The sequence below is a fragment of the Carassius auratus genome, chromosome 5 (genome assembly GCF_003368295.1).
Source record: "Carassius auratus strain Wakin chromosome 5, ASM336829v1, whole genome shotgun sequence".
In the NCBI taxonomy this organism is placed as follows: Eukaryota; Metazoa; Chordata; class Actinopteri; order Cypriniformes; family Cyprinidae; genus Carassius; species Carassius auratus.
This window is the reverse complement of record NC_039247.1, coordinates 30,345,926-30,361,878: the sequence shown is the minus strand read 5'-3', so window position 1 is coordinate 30,361,878 and position 15,953 is coordinate 30,345,926. Positions and strand designations below refer to the sequence as shown.

Below are 15,953 nucleotides of genomic sequence, written 5' to 3'. Positions count from 1 at the left end.
AGGAATATAAAAAAAGATCTATTAATCAGATAATCTCTTTACAACAAAACAAGTAAAAAACAAGCAACCATCTAGGCATAATTATTATTATTATAGAGACGTATTATTATTACTGTAGGCTACAACAGTAGCTTTATATATTGTCAATTTACTCATGTAAACCAAACATTTATTTTAATGGGCTGCCATGAAGATCTTTGAGTGTCTGTGTTTATGATATGACAGTATTCTCAAATGAAACGGTAAATTCTCATGAAGTGACGGTTTATGCGTTCGTGTCCTCATGACACACAGCAGAGACTACAAAACAGCGAGCTCTCGCGCATCTGTGCCAGTCACCCACAGAGATGTAGATTTTGCGGGAGTAATATTTAAATAGTATTTTGCAGTTTAATATTCACAGACACTAGTATATATTCGGCTACTGTCTGGAGCCCTGCGCTTTGACTTACACGGAAGCGACTGAACGCAGCTGCCGGTACTGAATATACTTGAGAGTCTGTAACTACCGGTACTACAGAGACATACTGCTAACCACTGATCTATAATATAGAAGCGGCTTCACTGTCTTTTGGCAGTTTAGAATGTGATGAGTGATCCAGTCATATATAGATCAGGGCTGCTAACGCGTTTTCATTTCTTCTTCGCTGCTCTAAACAGGGGTTGCTTGTGGCAACACAGCACAACTTCCTGTGTTTTCAATGCATTTTGAGCAGCGAAGAAGAACCGTGCAGCGGTTAGGCAAAGCTTGCGGTCATAACTAGGTATTTTTTAAGAAAATGGTATCGGATCGGTATATGGGTTCATGTACTCGCCGATGCCGATGCCAGAATTTGTTGTGGTATCGGAGATATTTCCGATACTAGTATCGGAATCGGAACAACTCTAGTCTTTTGCTGTTGTTCTGCTCTTGTTCTGTGGTTTAACGTTTGACGGCAAATAAAGACAGTTATAAACTACTGCAATTAGTAAATGAGAGTACTATTCTAATAAATCTCTAAAAATATAATGCTGGCTTTGTAATTTCATAATCAAAAGTATGCTTTTGTTTCTAACCAAAACCATTTTTTTCCCTTTACAGATACGTCAAGCATCTTTTCTTACATCTAAATGGTGGGACAACCTCCTAGACCTTGTATGTATGCTACAAAGATGGTTTTTTAATACATAGAAGAATCAATACATCTGATTATGAACAATTAATCTCAGTTTGAATGTTAAATGATTCAACATAAAAAAAAACATAACATACATAGTTAAAAACATAATTAAAAACATATTTTACAGACATGAACAGCCTAATATCATCCTGCAATCAACCAAAGTTTCTTATAAATTGGACCTATGTAGTTATTTCATTGTTATAAAAAAGTTATTAATAAATTATTATTAGTAGTAGTAGCTGTATTTTGAATTACAGTAAAATCAAATTATTTATGTTGATTCTTTAATATTTGGATGTAACTGATTTTTTTTTTCTTTTGTCTTTGTTCACAGATATGTGAATGTGGCCATGCAAAGTGTGTGACATTTCATTATCTACCCGGTATGAATTGTTAAAACATTTTAGGCTGAAACATTTCCACTATGGTCGCAATTGCCGGTATCCCTGTCTATATGCAGATTGCCCATGTACATTCACAAGTTGGAAGAATCTTTTGAGTCACACATATCAAACACACAGGAAGTTAACAGCAGCAAATGTTCAGTTAACTACATTCTTTTGTCAGACGTGTGCATGTAAGGAAATTTTAACTGAAAAGGAATACTTTGCTCATGTAAATCAACATCTTAGGCAGTATGAAACCGTAACTTGTATGTTTGAAGGATGTAAGTTTGAGACAAACATATATGGAACATTTCACTCGCATAAAAATCGTAAACATAATCCCTACACTCTAAACGATTTTAAGGCAGGTATTGTTAAACTCACTGCTCAGTCAGACGAATCTGGTAGTACTGTAGATGAAAGCCCCTCATCTTCTGCGGACATAGATTTTGTACCTCCGTTAGATGCAGATAGTGAAATAGATACTTCAGATGACCTGCCGAAATTAGTAGAACAAAAAATATCTGCAGTTTTGCTGAAGTTGGAAAACATTTTTCATGTGCCATCTACAGCTATTGATGAACTACTAGATGAACTACACTTCCTCTTAAGTACTGTGTCTGTGCCTGTAACTTGTAGCAGTCTTTCAGATTTTTTAAAAAACAAAAACCTTGAAGTTGATAGCTTAATTATTAAGGAACTAGCTGATGTACTGTGTAAATCTAACCTTTTAGTAAAATCAATAGGGAAAGATGGTCCCCTTTCTACAACAAAGAAAAGAGTACTTTAAGGATTTGTTAAATATTGTTGAGCCAGTGGAGTTTATTCTGGACCAAAAAAGAGCAGGACATTTCAGTATATCCCATTACTGCAGTCTTTACAGCAGCTACTTGATTGTACTGCAGTGTTAAACGGTATTATCAGTAGCCACAGAACACAGGAAACTACAGACAAGTTAGATAATCAGCAGTATCACTCTATAAGAGACGGTTTGTATTTTAAGGACAACATTTTCCTGTCAGGTGATGAGTTGCGAATTTGTTTAACTTTGTACATCGATGATTTTGAGTTATGTAATCCCCTGGGTACATCGCGAAAAAAACACAAATTGTGTAGTGTGTACTGGATTCTGAATAACTTGCCACCAGGCTCTCATTCAGCACTGTCTTCCATTTATTTAACGGTTTTGTGCAAAAGTGACGATGTAAAGGTATATGGCTATGGAAAAATTCTAGAGCCACTTTTACAAGACCTTTGTACTTTAGAAGAGCATGGTGTTTTCAGCTCAAAACTTGGGAAGTTTGTCAAAGGAACAGTCCATAGTGTTGTAGCGGACAATTTGGGAGCCCACGGATTGGCTGGTTTTGTAGAGAGCTTCTCTGGCCAGTATATTTGTCGATTTTGTACTGCTCAGAAAGTAGATATTCAAACAAGGGATGTTCATTCAGGTGCTTTTTTGCTTCGAACAAAAGAAATACATGAAGCACATGTAAAGTCTGCACAGGAAACTGACACAAATTGCTTTGGTGTGAAGAGAGCGTGTGTTTTAACAGAAAAACTTCAACATTTTCACGTTAACACAGGCTATCCCCCAGATATAGTGCATGACTTATTTGAGGGAATTGTCCCTTCTGAACTGGCACTATGTTTCAGTGTTCTCATCTCTTAGAAGTATTTCAGTCTTGAATGTCTTAACACACGAATTGTCAAATTTCCCTATAAGTGGAGTGACAAAAAAAATAGATCTCAAGTTATACCAAACAGCTATTCATGTAAGAAGACAATAGGTGGCAACGCCCATGAGAATTGGAATCTAATTCGATTGCTTCCATTTCTAGTAGGAGACTTGATTCCAGAGGATGAGCTTGCTTGGCAAGTGATATTAGACCTGAAGGAAATTGTAGAATTAGCTGTGGCACCAGTTCACACTGATGAGACAATTGCTTATCTTGATGTCAAAGTGTCTGAACACAGACAGAGACTACTCGAGCTTAACCCGGACGTAAAGCTTTTACCTAAACACCACTATCTTGAGCATTACCCGCACCTGATTAAGTGTTTTGGGCCTCTTCTAGGTTTATGGACGATGCGATTTGAAGCTAAACATAGCTTTTTTAAACAAGTAGCTCGACACACAAATAATTTCAGGAACATTGCACTCACATTGGCAGCCAAACACCAGCAATTCATCAGTTACCACATATATTCATCCACACTCAATACATCAAATTTGGAAGTTTCAAATGTCTCTACAGTCCAGGTTGATGTTCTGAATAAGGAAGTTGTGTTGGCTCTCAGGCAGAAGTATCCAAATATCAGTCAAGTTCACCTTGCAAAAAGTGTCACCACTAGAGGAATTAACTACAAAAATGGAATGTTAATTGCATGTGGTTCAACTGCTGGAATGCCAGAATTTGCAGAAATTCTGCAAATGTGCATAAGGGGAGATGAGCTGAGTTTCATTGTGCGTTTATTGTGTGCATGGTATAGAGACCACTTCAGATCTTTTGAGTTGACTTCTTCACCAGGTAAAGAGGTTGCCCTGGTTCAGCTTGAAGAACTGACAGACTGCTATCCACTTGTGGCCTATACAGTTTGTTCCAAACGTATGGTAACCCTGAAGAGACACATCGTCATCAAAGGTGTTATTTATAAGACTTTCAGTACCTTTTTTAAAAGAATGTAGTAACTTTAACATTAAATGTTTTATTTGTTAATAAGACAATTCCTATGTTTTTTGGGTATGCATTCTAGATTAAAAAATCAGGATGGCAGGACCAGTTAGCTTCAGAGTCCTGTTTGGAAGTGAAGATGATGCAAGAAAACTAACCATTAAATCCGGAATACCGTCTTCTGTGGATGAATTGTCTTTTGAAATTAAGACCTTCTTTGGAGTAACAGAGCAGTTTAGGCTTCAATACAAAGACGTAGACTTTGGAAACGAATTCATGAACCTCTTATCAATTTCTGATATTCAAGATCGCAGTACTTTGAAAGTGGTGTACTTACCTTGTGAGGCTACCACCTCCACAATATCCTCAGCTCCATCCACTAAAGATAACTGCTCCACAATCCCAGTTACTCCCTCCAATATATCTTGCAGCTCCTCATCACAAGAACCAAGTGATTCAGCATCTGCTGACTCCTGTAGCAGCAACGATACTGTCGTATTGTCATCTCCTGACTCCCGGTCTTGCACTTGGCCTAAAGATTTTGTAGTGCCACGATTTTCATATTGTGCCGAGATGCAGCTCCAGAAGGGAAATGATGAATTCAATGCAAGTGGAACTCTCCTATCTCTTACGCCCAAACTCAGATCTGATATTCTTGAAGGCATTGCAGAAGAAATAATCAAGTATACAGCATATCCAAAGGACAATCAGTTTGAAAAAGTTGCTGAGGCCTTGATACAAACCCATCCATGTTTGCGTGAGAAAGGAACTCGGACTGGGTGTTGTGGATGGAAGCACTATATTAAGATAAAGATGATGAACTTCCGAACCAAGCTTGGCCGAGCTGGACACCCAGAAGTCACAGTCAACTCACTTAAAAACAAACAGAAAGGCCAGGGAAAACCAGCTGCAAACATAAAAAAGCCACGGAGGGCAGAGGTTAATTTCTGTCCAAACCATCCGAGAGGTGAAACCAATGACAGCCTGGAGGTGGAAAGGGTTGCTCTATTGACCGAGGTTAAAAAAAAGAATAACGAGACCATTATCAAGGAAAAGATGCAGTGTACCTTCTCATACCGACGACAAGAAATTCTTCAGGAGCCAATGATTACAGAGGTCCGAAACAGATGGCCAGCATTGTTTGAAGTTGAAGAAGTAAGTAATTAAGTGTTGTTTGAAACGGAAGTGCAGATTTATACACTAACACATCTTGTTTAAGGTGAAATATATTCTTTTGTGTCCTTTTTCATCTTTTTTCAGGTCAACATGGAGTTCATGCGTATAACAACTGTTCCGCTGATATCAAAATTCATTGGTCAACTGGACAAATACACTGATGGCCTGATGAAGGTGTTCCGTCACAAAGGAGGATGTGCAGGACAGAAAATCCGCACCATAATGGCATTGACAACTAAAGTAAGTGTGTTTTTATTTTTTGCATTTGTTTTCAACTGGTTACTCATTTGACTTGACAGGAATTCAGAAAACTCTCTCTCACACATGCGCACACACACACACACACACACACACACACTTTCTCTATCCCTCTGAGATACCAAGAACACAATCTTTCTTACACATTAAATACACATTTATTTGATTTATTAGTGAGGACATCTCAATCTCTCTCACACACATGCACACAGTCTTTCTGTTTCTCTCTATTCTAATTACAGAAATTTATTGGCATTATTGTTTATGCACAATATTTTTAAAGCATTATTCATATAAATAAGTTGCTAAATAATTAAGATTGTTGTCTGTGTATGGTGTTTTATAATAGTGTATTAGTTTACCCAAAAATAAAAAAGTGTTATTAACTGAACCTCATGACGTTCCAAACCCATAACTTATCATCGAAACACTACGGAGCCCCGCACATGAAATGCAAGAAAAAAAGCACAATTTAATAATTAATTCCCTCGATTTGCTAAATCGTGTGCACAATTACATTTTTTTTTTCCTGCATGTCATGTGCAGGGCTCTGTACAACACAAATAAATATATTTTTTATGAAATCTGAGAGGTTTCTGTTCCTCCATTGACAGCTACGCAACCAACACTTTGACATTTCAAAAATGTTATCAAGAGATCATAAAACTATTCCATATGAATTGAGCAGTTTAGTCCAAAATTTCTGAAGGAATTAACAGATAGAATTTAGGCTTTTTTTTCACAAACAAACATTCATTAACTCACATCAGTTATAGTAAACGGAAGCTCAGGAATTTTTGCGTTGATGTGCGAGAACCAGTGAGGTTTGTTCTAGTGTGTTAAGCAGGTTCGGTTGATTTTCTGTTTATGTTTGCTGATCAATGTTTATACAAATAAAAGCCTAAATTTAGTCTGTTCATTAAATAATGCGATCATCTTCTTATGCTTCTCTTTAGAAAATTTGGACTAAACTGCTCAATTCATATGGAATAGTTTTATGATCTCTTTATGAATTATTTGAAGCTTCAAAGTGGTGATTGTGTAGCTGTCAATGAAGAAACAAAGTTTTAAGATTTCTTAAAAAGAGATCTTCATTTGTGTTCTGAAGATGAACAAAAGTTATGACAAAATTTATGACATAATTGTACATTTTGGGTGAACTACCTCTTTAAAATGTAGCCTTACTTGAACTATTAGTTAATAATTAATGACGTTTTTTTGGGGTCTTCTTATGCTTGTTTGAGAATGAAGACATAAACACCAGGCGTGATTGTATCCTGAGGTGCCTAAGTGTCTACCTCAACGAAGACATCGAGACACTTGTCAAAGAATATGTGGTAAGTGTGTGTCAAGCTATTCTCTTCATGTTACAAATTTCAATTTTCATTAATTATGTTAATTTTCTCATTGGTATCACAGTCTAGCTTATGCCCTTGTGTGTAGAGTGCAGCGAAAGATTAAACTATGCAGCAATCAGTACAGAGCATGATTGATCAAACTAAAAATGACCTGGATAAAATGATCCAGATGGTATTACAAAGTAAGGAACATATGAAATCAGAATCGTGAAACACTCGCATCATTATGCTGATCTCAGATTTGGTGTAGATAGGAAAATTAAAGGGTTAGTTCACCCAGATAGCAAATTTATGTAATTAATAACTTACCCTGATGTTGTTTCAAACCTGTAAGACCTCCTTTTATCTTCAAAACACAGTTTAAGATATTTTAGATTTAGTCTGAGAGCTCTCAGTGCCTCCATTGAAGCTGTGTGTACGGTATACTGTCCATGTCCAGAAAGGTAAGAAAAACATCTTCAAAGTAGTCCATGTGACATCAGAGGGTCAGTTAGAATATTTTGAAGCATCGAAAATACATTTTGGTCCAAAAATAGCAAAAACGACGACTTTATTCAGCATTGTCTTCTCTTCCGTGTCTGTGTAAGAGAGAGTTCAAATCAAAGCAGTCTGGATATCCGGTTCGCGAACTAATCATTCAGTTCACCAAATCAAACTGAATCGTTTTAAACGGTTCGCATCTCTAATACGCATTAATCCACAAATGACTTAAGCTGTTAACTTTTTTAATGCTGAATCACACGTGCGCAGTATCATCAGCTCCTAGGTTCACGAATCGGACGCGTCTGACAGAAACGGTTCTTCACTCATGAAAGAGTCGGTCTATTGTTCATTATCTGGCTCGGCTCGGTGTTCATCTTCAGTTCTCTCTTCACAGCAGTTCAGTCAGTGTACTGTTTGAGTAAATTAATTACTCCGGGATATTGGTTTGTTTGAACTCAGAGGGAGGGTCAGCCACATTAAAAAAGTTAATAGCTTAAGTCATTTTTGGATTAATGTGTATTAGAGATGCGAACCGTTTAAAACGATTCAGTTCAATTTGAATGAATCGGATATCTAGACTGCTTTGTTTTGAACTCTTTCTCACAACAGAGGGGAAGAGAAGACAATGCTGAATAAAGTCGTCGTTTTTGCTGTTTTTTGGACCAAAATGTATTTTCGATGCTTCAAAATATTCTAACTGACCCTCTGATGTCACATGGACAGTAGACCATACACACAGCTTCAATGAGGGACTGAGAGCTCTCGGACTAAATCTAAAATATCTTAAACTGTGTTCTGAAGATAAAAGGAGGCCTTACAGGTTTGAAACAACATCAGGGTAAGTTATTAATTACATAAATTTGCTATCTGGGTGAACTAACCCTTAAATAAATTATTCATGGCAAAACAGGAACACAGTACAATTATCATTTCAATTACATGACTTAATCAATAGGAAAACTTGGAACACATTGGGAACTTATTTTCTTTGTTTATCTTCCAGGACACTGAAAGTGTGGAGGCTGAGTCTCTCATTGCACAGACAACAATGGGCATCTATGTAATTCGAGCGGAGGGCACTGGTCCTGAAGAAGAACCTTCAGATGTTGGTGTTGTTCTTGAAGGAGTTGAAGTTTGCAAAACCTGCCAAGTGTCACACTTGGATGTGTAATGCTTTTTGGACTAATTTATGCCCTTAACTTAAACTATCCAAAGGACCTCAAGTGCACATTTGAAGCATTTCAGAAAATCCTGATGGAACTGGATACAACCAAGCTGTCGCCAAAAGTTCAGGGACTGAAAATTAAGATGCTTCAGTGAATCATTGAGAGATATGCTGATATTTACATTTTTCCCCTTGACTTGCACTTTTTCTACTCGTTAGAACCACCACCCTATTTTTCCAAATTATTGCATGTCACAGATTTGTGAAAATGTTTGTGTAATGTTAACAAGTGTTGTCATTGAATCAGATTTGATCTGATTGTTATGTCTACCTCAAGTTTTGCAGTTTTTTTAAGCACAGTTCTTGAGGAAAAAGTACTATGCCTGCAGTCTGTTAAAATCCTTTGCATTTATTTGTTATAGGATGATTGTGGCAATAATAATAAGTAGTGCAATTAACCTTGGTTTGTTAGGTAAAGAATGAAAGTACTTTTTTTTTTTTATTTGAGGTTGCACACAACACAGTATAAGTGAGCACATACTGTCTTGCTAGCTCCTCTTTTTGCTGCCTTTTGTGCTTGTCATTTCTAAAATAAAAATGTGAAATGAAGTGACCCTGTGGACGTTCTTTTTTGTGTTGTATATTGTGATTGGGAGGGGAAATAGTGATGAATAAGTAAATACAAATTTATAAATATGATTTTAAAATACATTGGGTTTATTAATACAAATTACTTAAATGTGATGCATATTGAGTAAAATAGGTTTATTACATAAAAACACATAAACCCATTTCTTATTAATTTAAAATAAATTGGATTAATTGAAAATATTACATAAATCTAATTGTTACTTGTTTTATTTAAATAGGACTTACATATATTTATCACATTAAGTTTATTAATACGTTTAAATTAAAAATACGTAATCCAAATGGATGGAAAATTTATATGCAATCAAATTACATAAATCTTATTTATAAGGCCTAAATATTTTTTTTAGTGTACTGTTGTGCCTGCACAAAGACTGCACTTTCAAACATTCTCACATGTGAGAGAGCATAAACAAGTCATTTCATTGCAACAGGAAGTTATAGCACAAATATTCTCCACGTATATGGCTCCTTCCAAACTTGATTAAAAAAAATGAGGTATTTGTTGTTATTCTTAGTTTTCAATGGGTTTCGCTTCAAACGGCCTCCCATACTCCGCACATTATATTCCGCGCGCGAAAAGAGAGATACACGTTTGAGCATTATATTAATGTACTTTCGCGCTACAATAATGCGTTCTCGACATTTGACAGGGAAATAACGCCATAAAATGACGCCATTTTTTTTTTTGAAAACCGGAGATGAGCCCCTGGTCTAATGCACCACCTGTCTTGAGAAACCCGTTCTCAAAGACTTAACATTACTTTTAGTCATTATTTTATTTGGGTAACACACATATTCTGAATGCCTTCGGCAAAATTCAAATGAGCCATTTTAATCTAGATTAATTTAGATTAATTACAAGATTACATTGAGATTAATCTAGATTACATTTTTTTTTATCTATGCCCACCACTAATATAAATATAATTATATATAAATATAAAAATTATGAACTCATATAATCATCAATAAACAATTATAGAATTGTATTAATACACAAATGATTATGTAAATTTGATGAAAAAAAAAAAATAATAATCCAGACATCCTTGACTCATTCATGTACAAAATTATTAAACCCCCCAAATTCAAATTTGGTAAATAATTTTTTCTCTACGTGCTTACGAGCGTCTGTCACTGCTCTGTTGCAGTCTTGGCCCATTCGTCGCTTGAAAAAGCTTTCAGATCACTGATGATCTTTGGTTTTCATGTTGCCTCTGCTTTCTTCAAATCCCATCACATATGTTTAATGAAATCTAAATCTGAAGCCTGAAGAGGCCACTGTGACGGTGGATTAAGGAAAGTCTGGAAGCAGATGCGAGTTAACAGTTTAATGAGAGGAGATGAGATGAATACAAATACACAAACAAACAAAGATGCTGAGAAGAGGACACTCCGTGGTGGTGGTGAGGAGGTAAGGAATCCGGATGATGGCGGAGAGAAGGTGAGTAGTCCGGATGATGACGGCGTGTAGGCAGCAGGAGAGGATGGCACAGGAACTGCGGGTAATAGAGCCGAAGGTAAGTGTCCATAGCTGAGTGAACGTGCGGAGAGTGGATGAGGTTCAAGGGAAAACACAGACATCCAAACGCATACAACACTAAAGATAGACAAACAGGGTAACCACATCAAACAAGTAACAACGATCTCACAAACACAAGACGTGAGACAAGCCAATATATAGTGGATGAGTAATGAGTGGCAGCTGTTGCTGATGACAATTAATGGAGACGCCCACAAGCTAATCAGTGCAGACGCGAAACACACAGATTTCACCACAAAGTGCAAACACCCCGAGATCACGTTTTACCAACCCTGACAGTACCCCCCCTCTAAGAACTCCTCCTGGAGTTCCCAGAAGGGCCTACCTGCTGATTGTAGTCATCAATAAGGGAGTGATCCAATATGTCCCTAGAAGTTACCTAACTCCTCTCCTCCGGACCGTAACCTTCCCAGTCCACCAGATACTGAAATCCTCGTCCCCTCCGTCTAGAGTCCAGAATATGATTAACCGAATATGTCGGTTCCCCTTCTACGAGACGCGGTGGTGGGGGAACCAGAGTAGGCAGATTAATACGTGCATAAAGCAAGGGGTTTAATTTTGGACACATGAAAGGCGGGGTGTACGCAGGAGGTAGTTTGAGGCGGACTGTCAACGGACTAATGATTTTGGTGATAGTGAATGGGCTGATAAATTTGGGAGCTAATTTATTAGAAACGGAACGCAGAAGAATGTTACTAGTAGAAAGCCACACCCTTTGACCCACGATGTAAACGGAGGCTTTGACTGGTGGCGATCGGCCTTGGCCTTAGTGCTCGCGGGCTCTGGTCCAGGTGCGGTGGCACCTCTGGACAAACGCGTGAGCGGAGGGGACCGCGACTTCAGATTCCAAACTGGGAAAGGCTGGTTGCTGGTACCCTACACTACACTGAAACGGAGAGTGGCCCGTAGCTGACACTGGCAACGAATTGTGGGCGTACTCCACCATAGAGAGTTGTTGACTCCAGGAAGTAGGATTATTGGAGACCAAACATCGCAACGTCCTCTCTAAATCTTGGTTGGCTCGCTCAGATTGTCCGTTGCTTTGGGGATGATAACCCGAAGCTAACTGATGCTCCTAACAATTTGCAAAACTCCTTCCAAAATTTGGATATAAACTGAGATCCCCTGTCAGAAACCACATCTACCGGGAGGCCATGAAGCTGAAAGACGGGATCTAGAACAGTGACCACTGTCTCCTTGGCTGTCGGTAATTTGGGCAAGGGAATGAAATGTGCCGCCTTCGAGAACCAGTCCACTACGGTCAAAACGACCATCATGCCATTAGAGGGCGGGAGGGCAGTAACAAAATGTGGGACCAGGGTCTCGAATGGACAGACAGCGGTTGAAGAAGCCCATCAGGAGGTCGGTTAGATGACTTACCACTGACTTACCACGGACATCGCAAGCCATACATGGCCACCAGAATCGTTGTCTAACTAACTCATTAGTTCTACTTATCCCTGGGTGACAAACCACATTAGAACAATGACCCCACTGGACAACTTTGGACCTTAACTCCTCCGGCACAAATAAACGGTTTGGTGGGCAAACGGACGGAGGCGTTACCCCTTCTAAGGCCATCTTGACCTTCGACTCGACCTACCATACGAGTGCTGAGACCACTAATTTCTCAGGCAAAATACACTCGGGAGTCACCGGACGGGCGGAGGGATCAAAAAGACGTGATAAAGAGTCGGGTTTTAAATTTTTGGAACCCGGGCGGTACGATAGGGTAAATTCAAAACGACCGAAAAAAAGTGCCCACCGAGCCTGCCTGGAATTGAGTCTTTTGGCAGTTCTAATGTATTCTAAGTACTTATGAACGGTCCAAACAATAAAGGGAACCCTTGAATCTTTCAACCAGTGACGCCATTCCTCTAATGCTAATTTGACAGCCAACAACTCTCTATCGCCAATGTCATAATTACGTTCGGCAGGAGATAGTCGATGTGAGAAACACGTGCAAGGATGGACCTTATCGTCCGAAGCAGCACGTTGGGAAAACACTGCTCCTACCCCCACCTCTGACGCGTCGACCTCCACCACGAACTGCCGTGTGGGATCAGGGGGCACAAGGATGGGAGCCGAAACGAAGCGGTTCTTGAGGTAAGTGAACGCAGCCTCAGCTGCGTCCGACCACCTGAACGGAGTAATGGGAGAGGTCAAGGCTGTTAGAGGTGAGGCTAGTTGGCTGAAATTACAGATGAAACGTCGATAGAAATTGGCAAACCCCAGAAACCGCTGTAGGGCCTTACGGGAATCTGGAGATGGCCAATCTATCACAGCCTCAACCTTGTCAGGGTCCATACATATTCCCTCGGACGAGACAATATACCCCTAGGAAGGGAACAGACTGTGCATGGAATACGCATTTCTCCGCCTTGACAAAAAGCCCATTCTCAAGTAACCTCTGGAGCCTCGTCTGACGTGTTGAACGTGTTCCTGGAGAGATGAAGAAAAAATCAGTATGTCATCCAGGTAAACATATATAAACTGATCTACCATATCTCTCAACACGTCATTCACGAGTGCTTGGAAAACCCCGGGCGAGTTGGAGAGCACGAACGGCATCACCAAGTACTCAAAGTGCCCTCTAGGGGTATTAAAGGCGGTTTACCATTCATCCCCCTTCCTGATGCGGACCAAATGATAAGCATTGCGTGAATCCAATTTTGTGAATATGGATGCTCCCTGCAATCTCTCGAAAGCTTAAGACATGAGTGGTAAAGGATAGGTATTCTTAACAGTGATGTTGTTCAGCTCTCGGTAATCAATGCAAGGTCGCAGAGAACCATCCTTCTTACCCACAAAAAAGAACCCCGCCCCCGCTGGAGAAGAGGAAGGAAGGATGAACCCAGAGGCTAAGGAATCAGAAATGTATTTCTCAATGTCCTCCCTCTCAGGAATAGAAAGAGAGTATAACTTGCCCTTAGGCGGAGACTTACCTGACACTAAGTCTATGGCACAATCGTAGGGACGATGCGGAGGAAGAGAAGCAGAACGGGACTTACTGAACACTTCCTTCAGGTCCAGATACTCAACGGGCACGTTTGGCAAAACCATGTTCTCCTTCTGAGAAACAGAAACAGGGACAACAGAACAAGCAGAAACCAGACAAGACTCATAACATCTTTCACTCTACAATGTGACAGTGTTAGAACCCCATTCCACTTGTGGATTATGCTTGGACAACCAGGGGTGACCTAAAACAATGGGAGCAACAGGGGAGTCCATGAGAAAAAAGGATATGGTTTCTTGATGGTTTCCAGACGTGAGCAGAGTGATGGGTTCAGTATGGGGGGTGACGTGAGGCAGTTCCTGGCCGTTGAGTGCAGTAACATGGATGGGGAGAGACACAGGAAGGACAGGAATGTTCAAGTGATGTACAAGTGAAGAATCCATGAAATTACCTTCGGCTCCGGAGTCCAGAAGGGCGTGACATTCGTGATGTTGATTCTTCCACCGCAGTTTCACCGGAAGGAGGGTCGATGATGTAGATGAGGACTTCTCAGAGGAGATCCCACCCGATAGTAGCCTCAAGTTTACTGCCGGGCTGGCTCTTTTAACCGGGCATGAGTCGATGTTATGATCAGAGCCTCCACAGTACAGACACAGTCCTTGGGACCTCCGCCGTTCCCTCTCCCTTGAGCCGAGCTCAACCCACCTGCATGGGCTCGTGGTCGTCGATGGCACCGACTATGTTCCCTCGACTCAAGCGCCCCCCTAGCCGGAGTGATGGTAGGGCGAGAAAGACTGGGTTGGCGACCCAGGCGATTAATCCGTGCGTCAACCCGTAGAGCCAACTCTATGAGTCCATCGAGAGTGGGGGCAGCTCGGGGAGGTAGATCTCTTGCTGAACACGGTTCCCATGCAGGAATCTATCCCACTGCGCCACCTCGTTCCACTGGCACGTGGCTGCCAGGGTGCGGAATTCGATGGAGTAGGTGGTTACTGAGGAAGAGCCTTGCCGGAGTTCCGAGAGTTGATTAGCGGCTTCCCTGCTGGTCACAGCCCGGTCGAAGACTCTCCTCATTTTCTCAGAGAGGGCGTGCAACGAGGCTGGAAGTGGTCCTGGGGAATCTCCCGGGGGACGGATGGCGCAGGCGGTGCGATGGGCGCAGTGTGAGATTTGAGCTGATGGATCTGCTGGGTGAGCTCGGACACCTGTGCCACCAGCGCTCTGATAGTGCGTCCGGTGTTAGAGATGCTCTCCTGCTGCTGATCAATGCGTTGGCCACTGTGATGCATAAAATCTGTTAGGGTGTGGGTGCTCGCTGCTTCCATGGTGGTGAGATCGTTATGTGACGGTGGACTAAGGAAAGTCTGGAAGCAGATGCGAGTTAACAGTTTAATGAGATGAGATGAGATTAATACAAATACACAAACAAACAAAGATGCTGAGAAGACGACACTCCGTGGTGGTGTTGAGGAGGTAAGGAATCCGGATGATGGCGGAGAGAAGGTGAGTAGTCCGGATGATGACGGCGTGTAGGCAGCAGGAGAGGATGGCACAGGAACTGCGGGGAATAGAGCCGAAGGTAAGTGTCCGTGGCTGAGTGAATGTGTGGAGAGTGGATGAGGTTCAAGGGAAAACACAGACATCCAAACGCATACAACACTAAAGCCAGACGAACAGGGTAACAACATCAAACAAGTGACAACGATCTCACAAACACAAGACGTGAGACAAGCCAATATATAGTGGATGAGTAATGAGTGGCAGCTGTTGCTGATGACAATTAACGGAGACGCCCACAAGCTAATCAGTGCAGACGCGAAACACACAGATTTCACCACAAAGTGCAAACACCCGGAGATCACGTTTTACCAATCGTGACAGCCACTCAATAACATTTTACAGTCGATCAATGAACCAAGCTTCAGTAGCTTTGGACGTATCCTGCTGGAAAAATTCAAAAATAAATTTGATCCTGGCTTTATCCAAATGTCAGATTTTTGTTCTAGAAATGTACTGTACACAAATTATAGTACATTATTTATTTAGATTATGCCACATTTTCATATTTAAACATTACATTTCAGATAACACATAATATAAATTATTGTAATGTACTGATTTAGTGAAAGTTATGGT

The 15,953-nt window shown here is 40.4% G+C and overlaps 1 protein-coding gene across 1 annotated transcript; it reads left to right on the top strand.

Moving 5' to 3' along the window:
- Window positions 1–1,070: 1,070 nt before the first annotated feature.
- Window positions 1,071–8,667, top strand: LOC113069732 (uncharacterized). Its single transcript, XM_026242849.1, has 7 exons — window positions 1,071–1,135; window positions 1,498–1,546; window positions 4,040–4,191; window positions 4,304–5,376; window positions 5,482–5,637; window positions 6,900–6,992; window positions 8,500–8,667. Exons 4-7 carry the CDS (start codon window positions 4,318–4,320, stop codon window positions 8,665–8,667), a joined length of 1,476 nt encoding a protein of 491 aa, XP_026098634.1. The 5' UTR covers window positions 1,071–1,135; window positions 1,498–1,546; window positions 4,040–4,191; window positions 4,304–4,317.
- The last annotated feature ends 7,286 nt before the right edge of the window (window positions 8,668–15,953 follow it).